The sequence below is a fragment of the Amphiura filiformis genome, chromosome 12 (assembly GCF_039555335.1).
Source record: "Amphiura filiformis chromosome 12, Afil_fr2py, whole genome shotgun sequence".
Taxonomy (NCBI): domain Eukaryota; kingdom Metazoa; phylum Echinodermata; class Ophiuroidea; order Amphilepidida; family Amphiuridae; genus Amphiura; species Amphiura filiformis.
In genome coordinates this window covers 60253735-60269724 of record NC_092639.1, presented here as the reverse complement: position 1 = coordinate 60269724, position 15990 = coordinate 60253735, and the positions used below count along the sequence as shown (strand labels likewise).

Genomic DNA, 15990 nt, shown 5'->3' with positions numbered 1-15990 from the left:
AAAACTTGCTTAAAGTTCTCCGTTGGTCCACAAAATCCTACGGTGCTAGATCTTTCACTGCGGCAGCAGCAATCGAGTGGAATAGCCTACCAAGTGAGATTCGACATGCTGAAACATTATCAATTTTCAAATCGCGCCTCAAAACGCATCTTTTTTCGCAGTTGCTACGCTTGTTAATCTGAATTTGTTGTTAAAACATCAGTTTACCACCATGGTTTTTATTGTGTATATATTTTTATATTGGATCTGTGTATCCTTATTTATAGGGTGAAGTGCTGGCAACCTCTCCCCTTTATAACATGCTCTGTTTTTTGTGTCTGCTTTTGATGACTTGCCATTTATATATTTTGGATCTGTGTATCCATAAAGGGTGAAGTGCTAGCAACCTCTCCCCTGTTACCATGTTTTGTGTGTGCAATCTGTTTAGTGTGCGCTATTATTGATGCCTTGCCATTTGATGCCTTGCCATTTGTATTTATAATTTTGGATATGTGTATCCATAAAGGGTGGAGTACTAGCAACCTCTCCCCTTACTTCTTTATCGCATTGTCATTTTTAATATTAGCGTGCAACGTGGAAACCGGGTACTGCGTGTGACGGGCCCACGGATGTTTGTCCTGCTTTTTATTGAAAACCCCGGTGGTTTTCTTTTTAAACTCTGTTGCATACGTTCATGTACATTGATTTTTACGATGATATTGATTGAATTCTGCTACGACTATTTTAATATTGCTATAATTTTGTTTCAATATTACCTGCTTTATATAGTTTTGGTGTAGTTTATGTTATTTTGATATGTAATTTTGTATTAAGGGCCTATATATGCTTTGTAAATCGCTTCCGGTATATCATGTTTGTTGTACTTGTAATTTGTTGTATACTTTTGTAATTAAGGCATGCTTTGTAAAGCGCTTAGCGACTTATGTTTTAAGCGCTTCATAAATGTTTCTTTATTATTATTATTATTTATTATTAATAGTTATCCATATCAATGGAAAAAACAACATGGTTTATGTTTAAATCTTTTATTATATATAATATTGACACTCCCGTTGGTAACTAACAGGATTTCCAATGGGGATCCATCTAATAAATATGGGCGTAAACACCCAATCCCAGAAAACTCAAATCAGGGATCCATTATGTGACCACCCCCACAGTAAAATTTTTGAATAATCGAATAACAACACTACTCACCATCTATACATGCAACACCAGCGTCTGCCCAGTGTTGGCAGCCACCTTGCCAACTGTTCCCAGTTATTCCCCAACCACGATGTTTACACTCATCTATGTTGTTTTCTGAACCTGAACACTGCACCCTATCGAGCCAAATAGGACCAGATCCTTGCCCATAAAAGGCAATCGATTCTGCCTGTGCTTTGCCGTGTGGTAATCCTAGCCCTCGACATATTACCGTTGCGTCATTCCTATCCCAGTTGTTATGACACACTGTTCCCCAGACACCATTGTGAAATACTTCAACTGTACCTTCATTCCATTTGCTTCCGCCAATAAGACGAGAGTTTAGTGTTCCTGAAACAAATAAGATATCATATATTTTCATGACTAAACGGTTGTTTATGCCCGAGGGCCGCTTGGGCATACAACCGTTTAGTCATGAAGATATCTGAACGAAACCCCTTCCTACATACCAGAACATTTTGTGATTCTTATTTCATCAAAATAATAACAAGTAACATCATTAAAAACTATGAATTTCCTTCGTTTTTACCTACACCGCATCACACCGCATCGCACATCCGAGCCACCGGGCATTAATGTTGTTTATGCCCGGCTCTCGACCAATCAAGTGCGCCGTTATATAGCGCGTATATATGAACAAATTGATAATAATACGACCCTGATCATATCTGAGGGACTATTATGTATAATACCAATTTTCGGCAACTCTGGTGATCAACACGAGATCCAAGATGAAACTTTTCAAGCGCTTGACCAATGAGGTATGTAATACCAAAAATAAACACGATAGGGTTTAGGGGTGTTCAAAATCCACTCCTGATGTTAGTTTTTGTTCTGTTTAAAGTCTATTTCAGGTGTTAGAGGTCAGGAACTCAAGTGCCAGATCGGGGCTTGAAACCACCCTGATACTGTTTGTGAGGGTTACACATTATAAGACCCTGTGTACTCCCGTTACTATACGACAGGATTCTCATCTGTATGACTCCAATGACACCACACTTTCACGGCATGTGGTAAAAATCAGACGATTGCGACGCCTCATGGTGGGTGTTGTGCCCGCGGATTGTGTCCAAAATGTGAAATCGCAATCTCTTTATTATGCGGCTAATTTCACACACATTTCAATGGACAATCTGCACGTATGAACCATGCGTATGAACATTTTCACGCCTCGCTGCAGATCGTATTAATATTTAGACCTCAGTCTTTTCGTGTTTTGTTTTTCAATATCCTTGATCTTATTTAAAAGAAGGTGGCCCGATATTTGGAAAATGGATTTCTTTAAAAACTTACGTGTAACATAAAATGCAATCCCTGTCAAACATTCATGCAAAATGAACATGTAAATGTTCCTTGTAAAGTTGATTAATTCCTTATGGAATTACTGACATTTATATACAGCATGATACTGGTAGTCTAACATGTCTACAGTGTAGTGTTGTTATTAATGATATGCGTGTAATAAAATGATATCAACATGTTTAAATTAGGAGTACTAAATTTGTGTCTTTCCGAAGATATCATCAAGGAACTCTCAAATTAGTCTCGAACGTGGTATACCACATTTAAGACTAATCAGTCAATTGTTGATGATTATTCGGAAATATACTGATTGAGAACTCATTTCAATATGTTAACAGGTTAATGAGAAAAATATGAGCTTTCACCTGATATCGAAATCTCCATTTTGATGGGGGTAAAGTGGGGGAAGGGCTGTCAATCGGGTCATCGTCCAAATATTAAATACTGACTAAATAATCATGACAGGAGAGAGTTGTTTTGAATAGTTAAACGGATGTACGATCAAGGCGTTTGCAACCTCGATTTGTCTTCAAGCTATCCCATAAGATATTTAGCTGATAAAAAACAAGACACGCAATCGTTTCTGATGGAAACGGGGCAGTTTTTACTACGGATAAGCTCGGATAATTGCACATATAATGGGGATGTCATTTAGGGGGGGGTCATGAATATGTCGGTGACCGGAGTAATTTTTGTAACCCCCCCCCCATCGCGGGCAAAAAAAAAATACGACCCCCCTATCTTGGGGCAAACATTTTTTATGCCAACCCCCCCCCCCTCCCTTTCCACCTACACAGACTCAAGACATATTATTCATTGCCGGAACAAAGGCGAGGAGCGCATCAAAACTTTAGAGCGAAGAAAGTGTGTGGAGCGTGTTAGAATTTGATCGTGTGTGTAAAGAAGGCGCGCGGAGTGTGCAAAAATGTTGCATTATATAACGAAACATTGTGCGCACATTTTGATTGTTAAATTAAAAGAATGCGCTCGGAGCGCGTGCAAATTTTGAGTCACCAATCCTTAATAATTCTATAACCCCCCCTATTTTGGGTGTTAAAAAATTATAATCCCCCTATATTTGGTCTAAAAATTCTATGACCGCCCAGTATATTCATGACCCCCCTTCTGAAAAAAATGACAGCCCCTTAAGTGTCGGACTATACATTAACTCTAAGAACATAACATTACAATTATATAAATAATGTATTTTAATACATTATTTAAAAAGTTACCTGGGTTAACAGTGATAGAAAACGAACATCTTTCCATGTTAATTGAATCATACAACATATAGGTAACGATGGTTGTTCCAACAGCAAAGAACGTGGCTGGCGCATGAGATCGTACGAGAAGCATTGCATTATTCGACGCACCTGTTGCTTTTGGTTCTTCCCAATTAACTATTGCGCCCAATGAGCCAATTGATGTGTCTCTTTTTATGTCATGTGGACAGATGAGAATTGGTGGACTGATGGTGTCAACTGTTTGAAGCCAACGGATGTCAATAGCAAAAAAGAAAACAAAAAAGGTGTAAAGTCTAATGCAGTGCAACCCTGAAAATGCATTGACGTCACTACCGAACTTGAGGCGAGCCACAGTATATAGTATACTTTCTCGGGCTTATGATTGGCAAAACATATTCTAAGTTTGTGTTTATAAGCGATAACAGAAGCTAATTCAATAGCAAAAAAAAAAAAAAGGTGTAAAGTCTAATGCAGTGCAACCCTGAAAATGCATTGACGTCACTACCGAACTTGAGGCGAGCCACAGTATATAGTATACTTTCTTCGGCTTATGATTGGCAAAACATATTCTAAGTTTGTGTTTATAAGCGATAACAGAAGCTAATTCTAAAGTTGGCAGACGCTGAAGCATGGCTATTACTTATGAAAAGACCATTCATTTGGCTTATAATTGGCAAAAATATATACAGTGTAGAATGGTGTATACACATTAAGGCAGTGTTACCTGTCCTAATTTAACTGGCGCGAGCTTATGTGAAGTCCAAAATTACGCTAATGTAACTTCACATAAGCTCGCGCCAGTTAAGTTAGGAGCTTATGTGAAGTTACGCTCGTGTAACTTCACATACGCTCGCGCCAGTTAAGTTAAGACAGGTAACACTGCGTTAATGTGTGTACAACATTCTACACTGTAAATATTTTTGCTAATTATAAGCCAAACGAATTAAAACGAAGTAATAGCCACGCTTCAGCGTCAGCCAACTTTAGAATTAGCTTCTGTTATCGTTACATGAAAGTCACATGCTGTAGTATTGTTTGATATGTCCATAAATGTATAAGAAACCCGTTTCGTACCAATGTCAGACAATTCACCAGACTCGTGAGCACATTTTGATAACGTCACATCGTTTATCAGTTCACAGATTCGTCAAAAACATTGCTGTCTGCAGTTTCGGTAATTTTAAGGGTATTATTATTCGGGAATTAATGCATTTATTTCGTAAATCAAACAGATTCTTAACTCCATGTTGTTTATCACTGGAAAACACATTTGTTGTAATAATCAGAACACAATACCGTATTTCGATATGATTTGATCAGTTAAGGATGTGACGAACAATTTAAATCAAGTAATACATTGGTGGTTTAATTTAGTTAATAAATTTGTTCATTTTTTCTTCATTTCGTCTTCCTATCACGACCTTTCAATGTGCAGCCTGGCTCAAAAAACAATTGTGCAAGTAAAAAGCGACTTCTTTGGCAATTAGATGCTTACACCAACGTCAAGGGGGCAGTCTTAGTTTTCAAATGCCGTTTGTGCTGTTTAATTGTCTTGTTTTAATCTCGAGATATGTTTTGACGAAAGGGTAAAATCACAATTGTGCCACTTTTACTAGGAAAAAGGGCTGTACATGTAAATCAATGATATCATCAAGTTTATCCTTCGTGAAATCAATAGAATGCATCGATTACACAACAATACAAAATTGTTATAACTGTTTTTACTGTTTTATCATGATACAGGTATAATGGTTCTCTTTTTCCACTTGAAACAGATTAAAAGATAAAATTAATATTTCACATTCTGTTGTAAAATTCAATACATGTCAATGACTTTTATGGTAAATAGTGTTCTCTTTGTCACTCAAGACATGTTAAAAGGAAAAGAAATATTACACACTCTGTTGTAAAATCAAAATCCTGTCAACGAAATGTATATCGTATACGTTTGACATTTTAACGAGCAATGAATGTTCTAACCGTACTGTACAGGTATTTGGATATAACATTCTATTAAATGTTCTAAAAAGTAGCACAAAAGGGTTTTCATACATTTTTGTTTATTGAAGCAAATCTCTAGATTGCCGAAACCAAAATAAATGAAACAAACGGTATTTTGAAAGCTAGGACTGATCCCTTGACGTTGATGTAGCATCATGTCACATCAGTATTTTTTTCTTATTGCCAAAGATGGCGCTTTTAACGTGCACATTTTTTTGAGACAGGCTGTACATACAAATCACTTTACTTACATCTACATGAAAAAATTACCTTCTCTGAACTTGATATTAAAACTACACACATTTTCATTGCCGCTCCCATCAGAAAATATGTAAACAACCGTCGATGTGCCTGTCGCTGCGAATATATCTCCCGGATAGTGGCTCTGTGACACGAGTGTGGCATTCCCAGACACATCAGTGGCTGTTGGTGGGATCCAAAATACAGATGCACTTGATGTGCCAACTTCGATTTCCTTTATTATATTAGACGGACAGTCATGGATGTTTGGAGGGGCGGAATCAACTAAAGTAACCATAAAAATACATTAAACATAAGATGAACACTTCACTAATATTTAACTTAACATCCAGTGAAAGCTTTGGAAGCTCATTATGCCAATAACTTTGATTTACTGAGATCAAAGATATTATACCCAAATACTACTCACTAAGGAGTATTTCGTGATCTTAGCATCCTCTTTTTATGACATTCTTTCTGTAGATATCTATGAAAACAGCTTATTCCCAAAATTTCAGTTGATTCCGATTTTGTAATTGCGAGTTCAGCATGATTATGTGTATACTCCCCCATAGACAATGTGCTGAGTTCGTTCTGGTGTACCAGAACACAATTTAAATTTCACGATATTTTTGCTAAACGAGTTAATCTACAAGAAACTTGTTGCACATAAACATTGACGCCAGACGTTTCCAGTGGTATAAAAATCTCAATTTTTTTGTGAAAAGTGGTGGGATGATGCTGTGGATCACGAAATACCCTTTTAAAATTTCACCATACATAACGCTATAGCAAATTCATCATCTTGGTTTGTCGCTCATGAAGGGCAGATAACGTACTGAAACGGTATTGGTAGTTCGAGAAAGCACATACCGTAAAGATTTGCCTAACGGTGCACTTGGACTATTTTGCCTTGGTTAAACTGACAGTGGTAAGTGAATTACATTGGAAATATGGTATACTTGCATTACATTTTAATCGACAATAGTGTTTTAAGAGTATGCAGCTAAATTTTCAAATTCGATTTGCTCGAAATGCGTATTTTGCAAATACGTTACTATGTGAGCTTATGTGATACGGCCGACGACATTACAATATACGAAGATTATCTTGCCTGTATTTACTGTAACTGTAAAAGTACACGTCGCGTTATTGTTGAATATATCATTGAAAACATAAACAACAGTTGTCAATCCAACAAGAAACGGATAATAATTCTCTGGATAATAATTCTCGGTTTGTGTGAAACGTGAATTATCGGTAGCAGTTGGTTCACTCCAGGAAACGGTTGCACGCTCAGTTCCAAGTTCAATTACGGTGTAAATATCATCTGGACATCCATTTACGATCGGTGGTTCTGTGTCTATCGGAATGAAAATGAGAATTGAACTCATATTATTACACTTTACTAAGGGAATTGAATGGGGGAATAGTAGCGGAGAAGGCAGTGGCGTAGATTTCTTTTTGACATTGGGGGGGGGGGGGATGAAGTTGGAAAAAAATCTTGAAGTATAGTCAATCCAGCACCCTTTGGCGACAGAATTAGTTTATGATATAAATGCGTGCGAAAATTTTTGCTATTTTGAAGCTAAAACGAAAATTTGCACTTTTGGGGCTAAAATGGGCACATATGAGGTTAATTTGGTCAGAAACCCATTATCAGGCGTCAACATTGGGGTGGGGGGATGATTTTATGGACCATCCCCCTGGCAAAATATTGGGGGGGGGATAAATCCCCCCCATCAGCCCCCCATCCCCCCGGGATCTACGCCTATGGGAGAAGGTACCAGTTTATCACAGAGAGCCGATGGTCGAGTGCCTAGTGGTCAGGACGTCTGCGGTCTGCCTAGTATTGCGGGAGGTCTCAGGTTCGATTCCCGTGTCGGCACATCTCCGATTTTTTATATGGAGTTTGCGGCGACACTTATGTTTGTATTGTAATATAACATTAAATGGTTTGAACTGTCCTTTTCTTTCCCTCTACATAGCCTTATACTTACCCGAATTGGGCAAACATGTTAAATACACATCTTGATCGTGTCCGCACTTATCCGTTGGAAAACGGTACTGTAGAATGCAGGCTTGTAGTTGAGATTCACTTCCAGAGCACTTTTCATTATCAACAAGCCAAATATCTTCACTACCTCCTAGAAATATACAAAATTATTAATAGTTTTTTAAATCACAAAAATTGGACAAATATTAACTTTGTTACAAACCCAAGTTATACAAAAAAGTTAATCCCGATCCCTAAAAACCCCATTGAGACAAGTCCTGATCTTATGACAACACTGCCATCAGTGGCGTTACTAGAGGTTGTGTCGCCCGGGGGCAAGGATCCATACCAGCAAGTATAATATAGACTACTGACTTCCACTGAGATGTCCGCGTTAAAGGGCTTGTATTTCTACGCGCATGGTAACTCCGGTCATCCTGTCAAAATCATCATGGATACGTGGCTTCGCCTAATCTCGTGCCGTGGTTTGGATGGGCGGTCGATGGTCTAGATACTGAAAGAACTGTATCGTCGGAAACTTAATTGTTTGGGTATTTTAAGGTGGTACTACACCCCCTGATAAATTTTGTGACTAATTTTGCATTTTTCTCAAAAAATAACTACACACTAAAAGTTACGTATATTATAGGGACAAGGAATCCAATTACTTAATTAATTTCAGTGATTCAAGACAAGCAGTTCATTATATATGTTAAGAAATGAGGTACATTCTAGCGGTACCTCTTTTCTTATCATAAATAACATACCGCTTGTCTTGAGTCACTGAAATTCCAGTGTAGTAACTGGATTCCTTGCCCCTATAATATACATAACTTTTCTTACCAATGTGTTATTTTTTTTGAGAAAAATGCTAAAATAGTCACAAATTTATTAAGGGGTGTAGTACCACCTTAATGCCACAACTAAACATAACTAAATGCTTGGTGTGGTTGAGGAATAAATCAGCTATCACATACTATTTGAAGTTTGGCAATAACCAGTGTATTTCGGTTATGTTTATAAATGCGCTTTTATAAATACGCACGTGACCACCTCCGCGCTGCCATAACAGCTTATAGACAGTATGTCTCGAAGTGACCTTCTACATAGCGAGTGGTGCTCCTATACATTTGAATTCAAAGGCGGAACAACATAAGACTGCTGAGCAGCAAAATTGCTTATTTGTTCAACTTTGTGACATTATTTTAAACGTTTCCGTCGTTGAATATTTTTTTCCGTCGTCAAATACTTTCAAAATGTTGTTTTTGATAATATATTACAAATTCGGAATTGAAAAATGTGTAATAAATTTGCAATTCAATTAATACGTAAATTTGATGATATTCATCTACACAGTTCCTATCCTTTTCTGTATAGCGGTCAATGCATGAGGATTTGGTCACGCTTGCTGGTTATGGTGTGTCGTGCCCATGGGTCACGTGCGTATTTATAAAAGCGCATTTATAAATATAACCGAAGTACACTGATAACCATACCGTTCTTGAAATATAAGAATTTTACGAAACTCCTTCATTTTCAAGCCTTTCCACGGATTCAAATATCAATCGATGATCTATACAGTATTATAGTCAGAGTGCTAAAGCCATCTTGATTTAATAATTCGTCTCAAAGCCCCCGCGCGCATTAGTAACTACCGCCCGTTTTTTCGCGTTATTCCGGCTGGATGAGTAAATTTCAGTTTTTCCGCTGTTTTATTTTTGTCCCGATCCACCACACAAAAATCTCACGTCTGACATCGTCAGACGTCAACATAGTCCAAAGCGTAAATCTCAATAAAAAACTTCTACTATCCTTGCCACAAGTACACAAAATTTAAGTTAAAAAAAATCAATCAAAACCGCATTCTGTTATTGGTTTTTAATTTGGGGAGGGCTTTAGACGATCTATTGATATTAAAAATTAAGATGAGCTTATCAACGCATGATGCCTCTGTTGTCATTGATAGATATTGACTCCGTAGAAAGGCTTGAAAATGAGGAGTTTCGTAAATATCTTTTATTTCGAAAACGGAGCGGGCAGTAGTCAAAATTTAAAAAAGTATGTGATAGCTGATATGTTCCTCAGCAACATCTGTTATTTAGTTACGTTTGGTTTATGCATAAAAGAACAAAAAAAATTAGTTCCCGACGATTCAGTTCTTTCAGAACACCCTGTACACCTGCTTGCATATTTGCCGTTATATTGTGTTATGTGTGACGCCACTTTTATCTCTCGTGTCTGACAGTCCCAGAGATGATCGGTACAACCTCTCAATGTCGGGATTAAACGGGTGTGGAATCCCGGCAGATAAAGTGACCTCAGGGGGATGTCATTTTCTTTGGCAGGGGGGGGTCATGAATATGTCGGTGACCGGAGTCAATTTTTTACGACCCCCCCCCCCCTTATCGCAGGCCAAAATTTTAGAACGGAGTGCGCGAAACACGTTAAAAATTTTGATCGTAAGTGTAAAGAAGGCGCGCGGTGTGCGCAAAAATCTTGTATTGTATAACTAAAGATTGTGCGCAAATTTTGTTTTGAAAAGTTTTAAAATTTTGGGTCACCAGCCCTTAATAATTCTATAACCCTCCTATTTTGGTTGATAAAAAAATTACAACCCCCCTATTTTTGGTCTCAAAATTCTATGACCCCGCCCAGTATATTCATGCCCCCCCCCCCCCTTCCGAAGAAAATGACAGCCCCCTCAATCCACTCCATTCTCACTTCCGCTGATGTGACCTCCGCTCCCGTCTCATCCCCGAATCAAGCATTACTCACTTCCTCACACTACCTCCCTGTTGTTTTTTCTTCTTCCATTCCCGTGAAAGTCAGCTACAAGTTACGTATCTTAAAGGTACAGCTAGCTAGTAAACATGCTAAATGTAATATATATATATATATAAACCAACTAGCCCGAGAAGTAACAAGTGGTTGGGTAATTCTTTTCACAAATATCGGAGCACGGTGGCCGAGCGGAACGGGCTACGACTCATAATCGGAAGGTTGCGGGTTCGAGCCCCGGCGACGCCATCGTGTTGTGCCCTTGAGTAAGGCACTTTATCTCGATTACTCCTCTCCACCCAGGTGTGAAATGGGGAGCTGTTATGAATACTGTCCATTGAGCGCCGCCCAAAGGTACGAGCATGCCTACGAGCTGACATATTCTAACGACAAGACGACGGCGGAATAAATGTAAAGCGCTTTGGTACATGTTCACATGTGAAAGGCGCTGAATACATACCAACATTTATTTATTTATCGTCTCCATATATCTTACCTTGTTGTGAGGATGTCACAGTGGAGATATTGGATACATCATAGTAGCCCAATTGTCGACAAGCAATGGCACCTTCCTTTTCAGTAAAAAAGTCATCACAAACTGTACCCCATCTCGATCTCCAAACAAGATTGTACAAATCATCAAACTCCCAGTACCTATTCATTTCTAAACGTCCTTCCCATAAATTTACTCCACCAGCAAGACGAAGGCCTCCGGCGCTAAATGCTTAAATGTGAAATAAAGGGATCTAGAATGAGCGTTTATGGCGTTTCGACAGTATTTTTTGTGGGACATGAGAGCACTTCAGATGTATCGAATTGCATTCTGAATACGAAGCATGTCTTTCTGATATCAAATAATTCACGATATAATACAAATTTTATGACAAATTAAAATTTGATATTTTTCAAATTTTTGGTATATAACAGTCCTTTTTGGGGAAAAAATCCATATCTTCAATACGAAAGGTCAAAATTTTCAATTGATCGTCGGCTTTTCATCCAACCTACATACACTTTAAGTATAAATCATCAGATTTACAAAGTTTACTTCAAGTACTGTTAAATATCAAAAATATCAGTTTTTAATGATTTGCCATAAAATGTGTATTACATTGCGAATTTCAAAAATCAAAATTATTTGATATCAGAAGGACATTCTTCGTATTCAGAATGCAATTCGATATGTCTGATGTGCTCTAATGTCCCACAATAAATACTGTCTAAACGTTCATACCCCTTCCCTTAAGGGAACTGGAATGAGCGTTTTGAGCGTTTCGACAGCATTTTTTGTAGTACATCAGACCTATCAAATTGCATTCTGAATACGAAGAATGTCTTTCTGATATCAAATAATTTTCATTTTATGAAATTCACGACATAATACAAATTTTATGACAAATTATTAAAATTCGATATTTTTCACATTTTGGAGATATATATAACAGTCCTCGAAGTAAATTTTATAAATCTAATGATATATTCTTAAAGTGTATGTAGCTGGGAGGAAAAGCCGACGATCAATTGAAAATTTTGACCTTTCATATTGAAGATATGGATTTTTTTTCCAAAAGACCTAAGTTTTTTGCTGTTAAATATCAAAAATATCAATTTTTAATGATTTGCCATAAAATGTGTATTACATTGCGAATTTCAAAAAATCAAAATTATTTGATATCAGAAGGCCATTCTTCGTATTCAGAATGCAATTCGATATGTCTGATGTGCTCTAATGTCCCACAATAAATACTGTCCAAACGTTCATACCCCTTCCCTTAAGAAACGGGTTTCTCATTTTTATTTTTTTTTTGGTCTATTTCCGATTTTAGGCATCATTTTGTGCAAATAGGCGTTTGTGAATTTTCGGTTTTGGCATTTTTTTTGAAAATTGCCAAAAACTCAATTTTTTGTGATTTTCTTCAAAACTCTTGTTTTTACCCCAAATCTGTATTTATATTCAGATTCCTTGATGTTTTGCCGTTAAAAAAAGTATACTTTTATACATCTTGCCATTACAACGTTATGGCAATTTTACTACATGCATGTCTGAGAGTACTCAGCCACCTTAAGTCATGGACATGCCCGTAAACCAGTCCCGTAACAGGGGTGCAACCAAAAGTCCCATTTGCGAGCGTAGCCAGCAAAAAGAGAGTTTTATGAAAAAAAATGTCCACTTTTTCAAAATCCGACCCCAGTCCACTTTTTTCCAAAACAACCCCCGCCCCAATAAATCCTGGTAACGGGCCTGTTGTAAACCATGGTAGGGTGCGACAAGAAGGGCAACTACGAGGGGCGGTCAAAAAGTTCGTAGAACTCGGTATGCTACTTTGTCGCACGGTGTCATACTGCAGTTACTGTCCGTTTTCCGGTACACAATACACAGTGCTCTCACCATTGACGCGTGACCTCTACAAATGATGTACGTTGGAAGAATGGGCACTTGCCTAGTTAACATCACTGTGTGAAAAATAACCAGCCAATATTTTAGCTATTCTCCAAACTTCTAGCAAATATATTTCTCTAACATGACCTAAAATTACAGCTAGGTTAGATGTTCAGAAATAGTCGCACTTTTGTAAAATATGAGTGAGGGCAAGGCATAGCTAGCCAACTCCCCGTGTTAATTGAATGGAGATTTGACCGAAAATATTGGTATCGGACCGCTCACTTCTGAAGGATGCCACAAAAAACGGTACAAGCTACATTTTAACTATTCTAAATAGGTTCTAGAAAATATAGTTTTGTAACATGTCCTAAATTTTTAGCTAATTTAGATGTTTGGAGACGGTCGCACTTTTGTGTTTTAGGAAGGATATGTAAACGACAGATAACACCAAAAATTATTTCCAAACCGTGTTAAGGTTATTTATTATTTTAAACTGTTGTGATTTGGTAGTTCAGAGCATCTTACGAATGGTAGTGAGCTTTGGTAAAAACTGCATTGCTCAATTCATAGCGAGCGTGTAGAAGAATTAAAATATCACAGATATACTTTTATAGATGCTGCAGTTCTTGAGTTACGTTGTAAAGAGGGCTGAAACAACAACACTTTTGTCAAACGTACATAACTAATTAACAACAATAAATTAAGCAACTTTGCAAAGTATACGATTTGTAGAATAAACTTTTGCAAAACATCAAGGTGTTAATTTTCAATAATATATTAATCTAGATAATGAAAATCGATTTTAGGTTGCTTCGACCAACAATACCTCGTCTACCCTTAAGTCAACAATCATTATGTTGCTCTTTTTTGAAGAATGCTGGTTAACAAAAAGCAGGTCTTTGTCTCATTTCGTGAACAAAGGTACACATACCATTGTTTCCTTTCGTTTCCTTTATAATCGGTTACCCAACTGAAGCTATAATACCAGCTTTATTGCGATGTCGCACATTGAAAACAGACACTTGTGAACAACCAGAGAAGCTCTGATTTAATCAGTTGAGCTGCTTCAATGAGTGTTATCTTGGTTTAATAGCTTTTAATGGGGTTTAAGTCCTGCAAAGGTCGAGATGAATTCTACTGTAGACATGACTGCATCATGTTAAATGTGGTCTCATTTGAAAGCTTGTTCCTTCAAAACACTACTGCAAAGATATTAGATTTATACATCAATGTATGTGGGCAGGACACTCTTCAGAGGAAGCCTACCTCCATGAATTCACAGGTACTACCAGAAGTGAATACAGGGTCATTATGGAAATTTCTCCGGACGGCGGTGAAAACTCAAATGAAATTTAACAATGTACAGTTGCTTTAAATGGTAATGAAGTCCTTGGTATTCAACAGCAACGAAATGGTTTTTAGAGTTCAAGAATGGAATGAGCGTCCTTGAAGATCATCCAAGGTCCAAAAGACTATCTGACGTCACCACTTATGATATACGTGCTCGTACAGTGGCATTGATAATGAATAAAGAGCCAAACAAGAAAGATGAGATAGCCACAAAATATGACAACTCTGATGAATGTGTTTTGAACATTAAGCCATTAACATTGGGTATTCCAGGGTGTCTTCTAGATGGGGTCCCAGAATCTTCATGTACAAAATTGATACCAACTCACATATTCAGGTTCACACCTTCTATACACTTAGAATGAGGACCGAGGCAAGTTTAATCTATATGTGGTTAAAGGTGATAAGACTTACATTAATCACTGGAAATACAAGTGCATTTAGTGGAAGCACCTGGATCTCCCACCCCTAAGAAGATCAGCACTCGGTCACCATAGTGCAAGGTCTTCATCGCTGTTTCTGAGATCCAGGGAGAGTCTTGATGACAGATCATTTGCCAAAGGAAAGTACAATCACAGGCATATATCATAAAATTTTGATAGCAAAATTGAGGCAAGCCATTATGTGCAGAAAGTTGATGGTAGGAATGTGACTGTTCTCAGAGTGTGTCCTGTACGCTATTCTTAGTTTGTCAAGCTGCCATTCACGAAAGAGGGGTCAGTTAACTAAAGTAACCACAATGTCGTTCAGGCATGGTCTCCAGTTAGTTAAACCTATTTTAGAATTTTAAGTTCTACCTTCGTAATATCAGGTTTGCTGGTGATCAATGCTGGTGAGCCTTCACCAAAGAGTGGCTCAAGGAGCTATCGGAAGACTTCCACTTTGTTAACATAAAAGGTTTCAAGAAAATTGCGACGGGTGCATTAAGGTTTGTAGTGACCTTGCTCAAGAGTGAGATAGAAAGAATTTGGCCACACTCTTTCAAGTACCTTGTTCTACGAACTTATTGACCGTCCCTCGTATCATAACCTTTCAAGCTATGTCCAAGAAGATCGCAATTAGAAAAAAACACGAAAAGGTACTACTTTTTCATGTTGAACTGTTCGAAATAGCCCAAAAGTCTTTAGGGACGGTAATCTGGTACAGGGTTTCTGTCCCTGAAAGAACTGTATCGTTGGACACTTAATTGTTTGGGTATTTTGACAATTGACCACACCGCTCGTGAAATATAAGAATTTTACAAAACTTCCTCATTTTCAAACCTTTCCACTGATTCTAATATCAATCGATGACTGTACTGCTCATCGTCAGCGCATGAGGCGTCTGTGATTGATAGATATTTGACTCTGTGGAACGGGCTGAAAATGAGGTAGTTTCGTAAAATACTTTTATTTCAAAAAAGGAGCGGTCGATTGTCAAAATTCAACAAAAAGTAGATGATAGTTGATATATTTCTCAACCACATCGGTTATGTTTGGTTTATGCGTTAA

At 37.6% G+C, this 15990-nt stretch overlaps 1 protein-coding gene across 1 annotated transcript in view; it reads right to left on the bottom strand.

Annotated features, from left to right (window-relative positions):
* The window catches only part of LOC140166517 (hyalin-like), a 40104-nt gene that overhangs the window by 6848 nt on the left and 17266 nt on the right, over positions 1-15990 (bottom strand). The window contains exons 7-12 of the mRNA XM_072189998.1: positions 11264-11491; positions 7994-8140; positions 7108-7356; positions 6024-6278; positions 3741-3989; positions 1198-1536 (exon numbers count right to left, since the gene is read on the bottom strand). Coding sequence (XP_072046099.1) covers positions 1198-1536; positions 3741-3989; positions 6024-6278; positions 7108-7356; positions 7994-8140; positions 11264-11491 — 1467 coding nt within the window. The remainder of the gene's footprint in view (positions 1-1197; positions 1537-3740; positions 3990-6023; positions 6279-7107; positions 7357-7993; positions 8141-11263; positions 11492-15990) is intronic.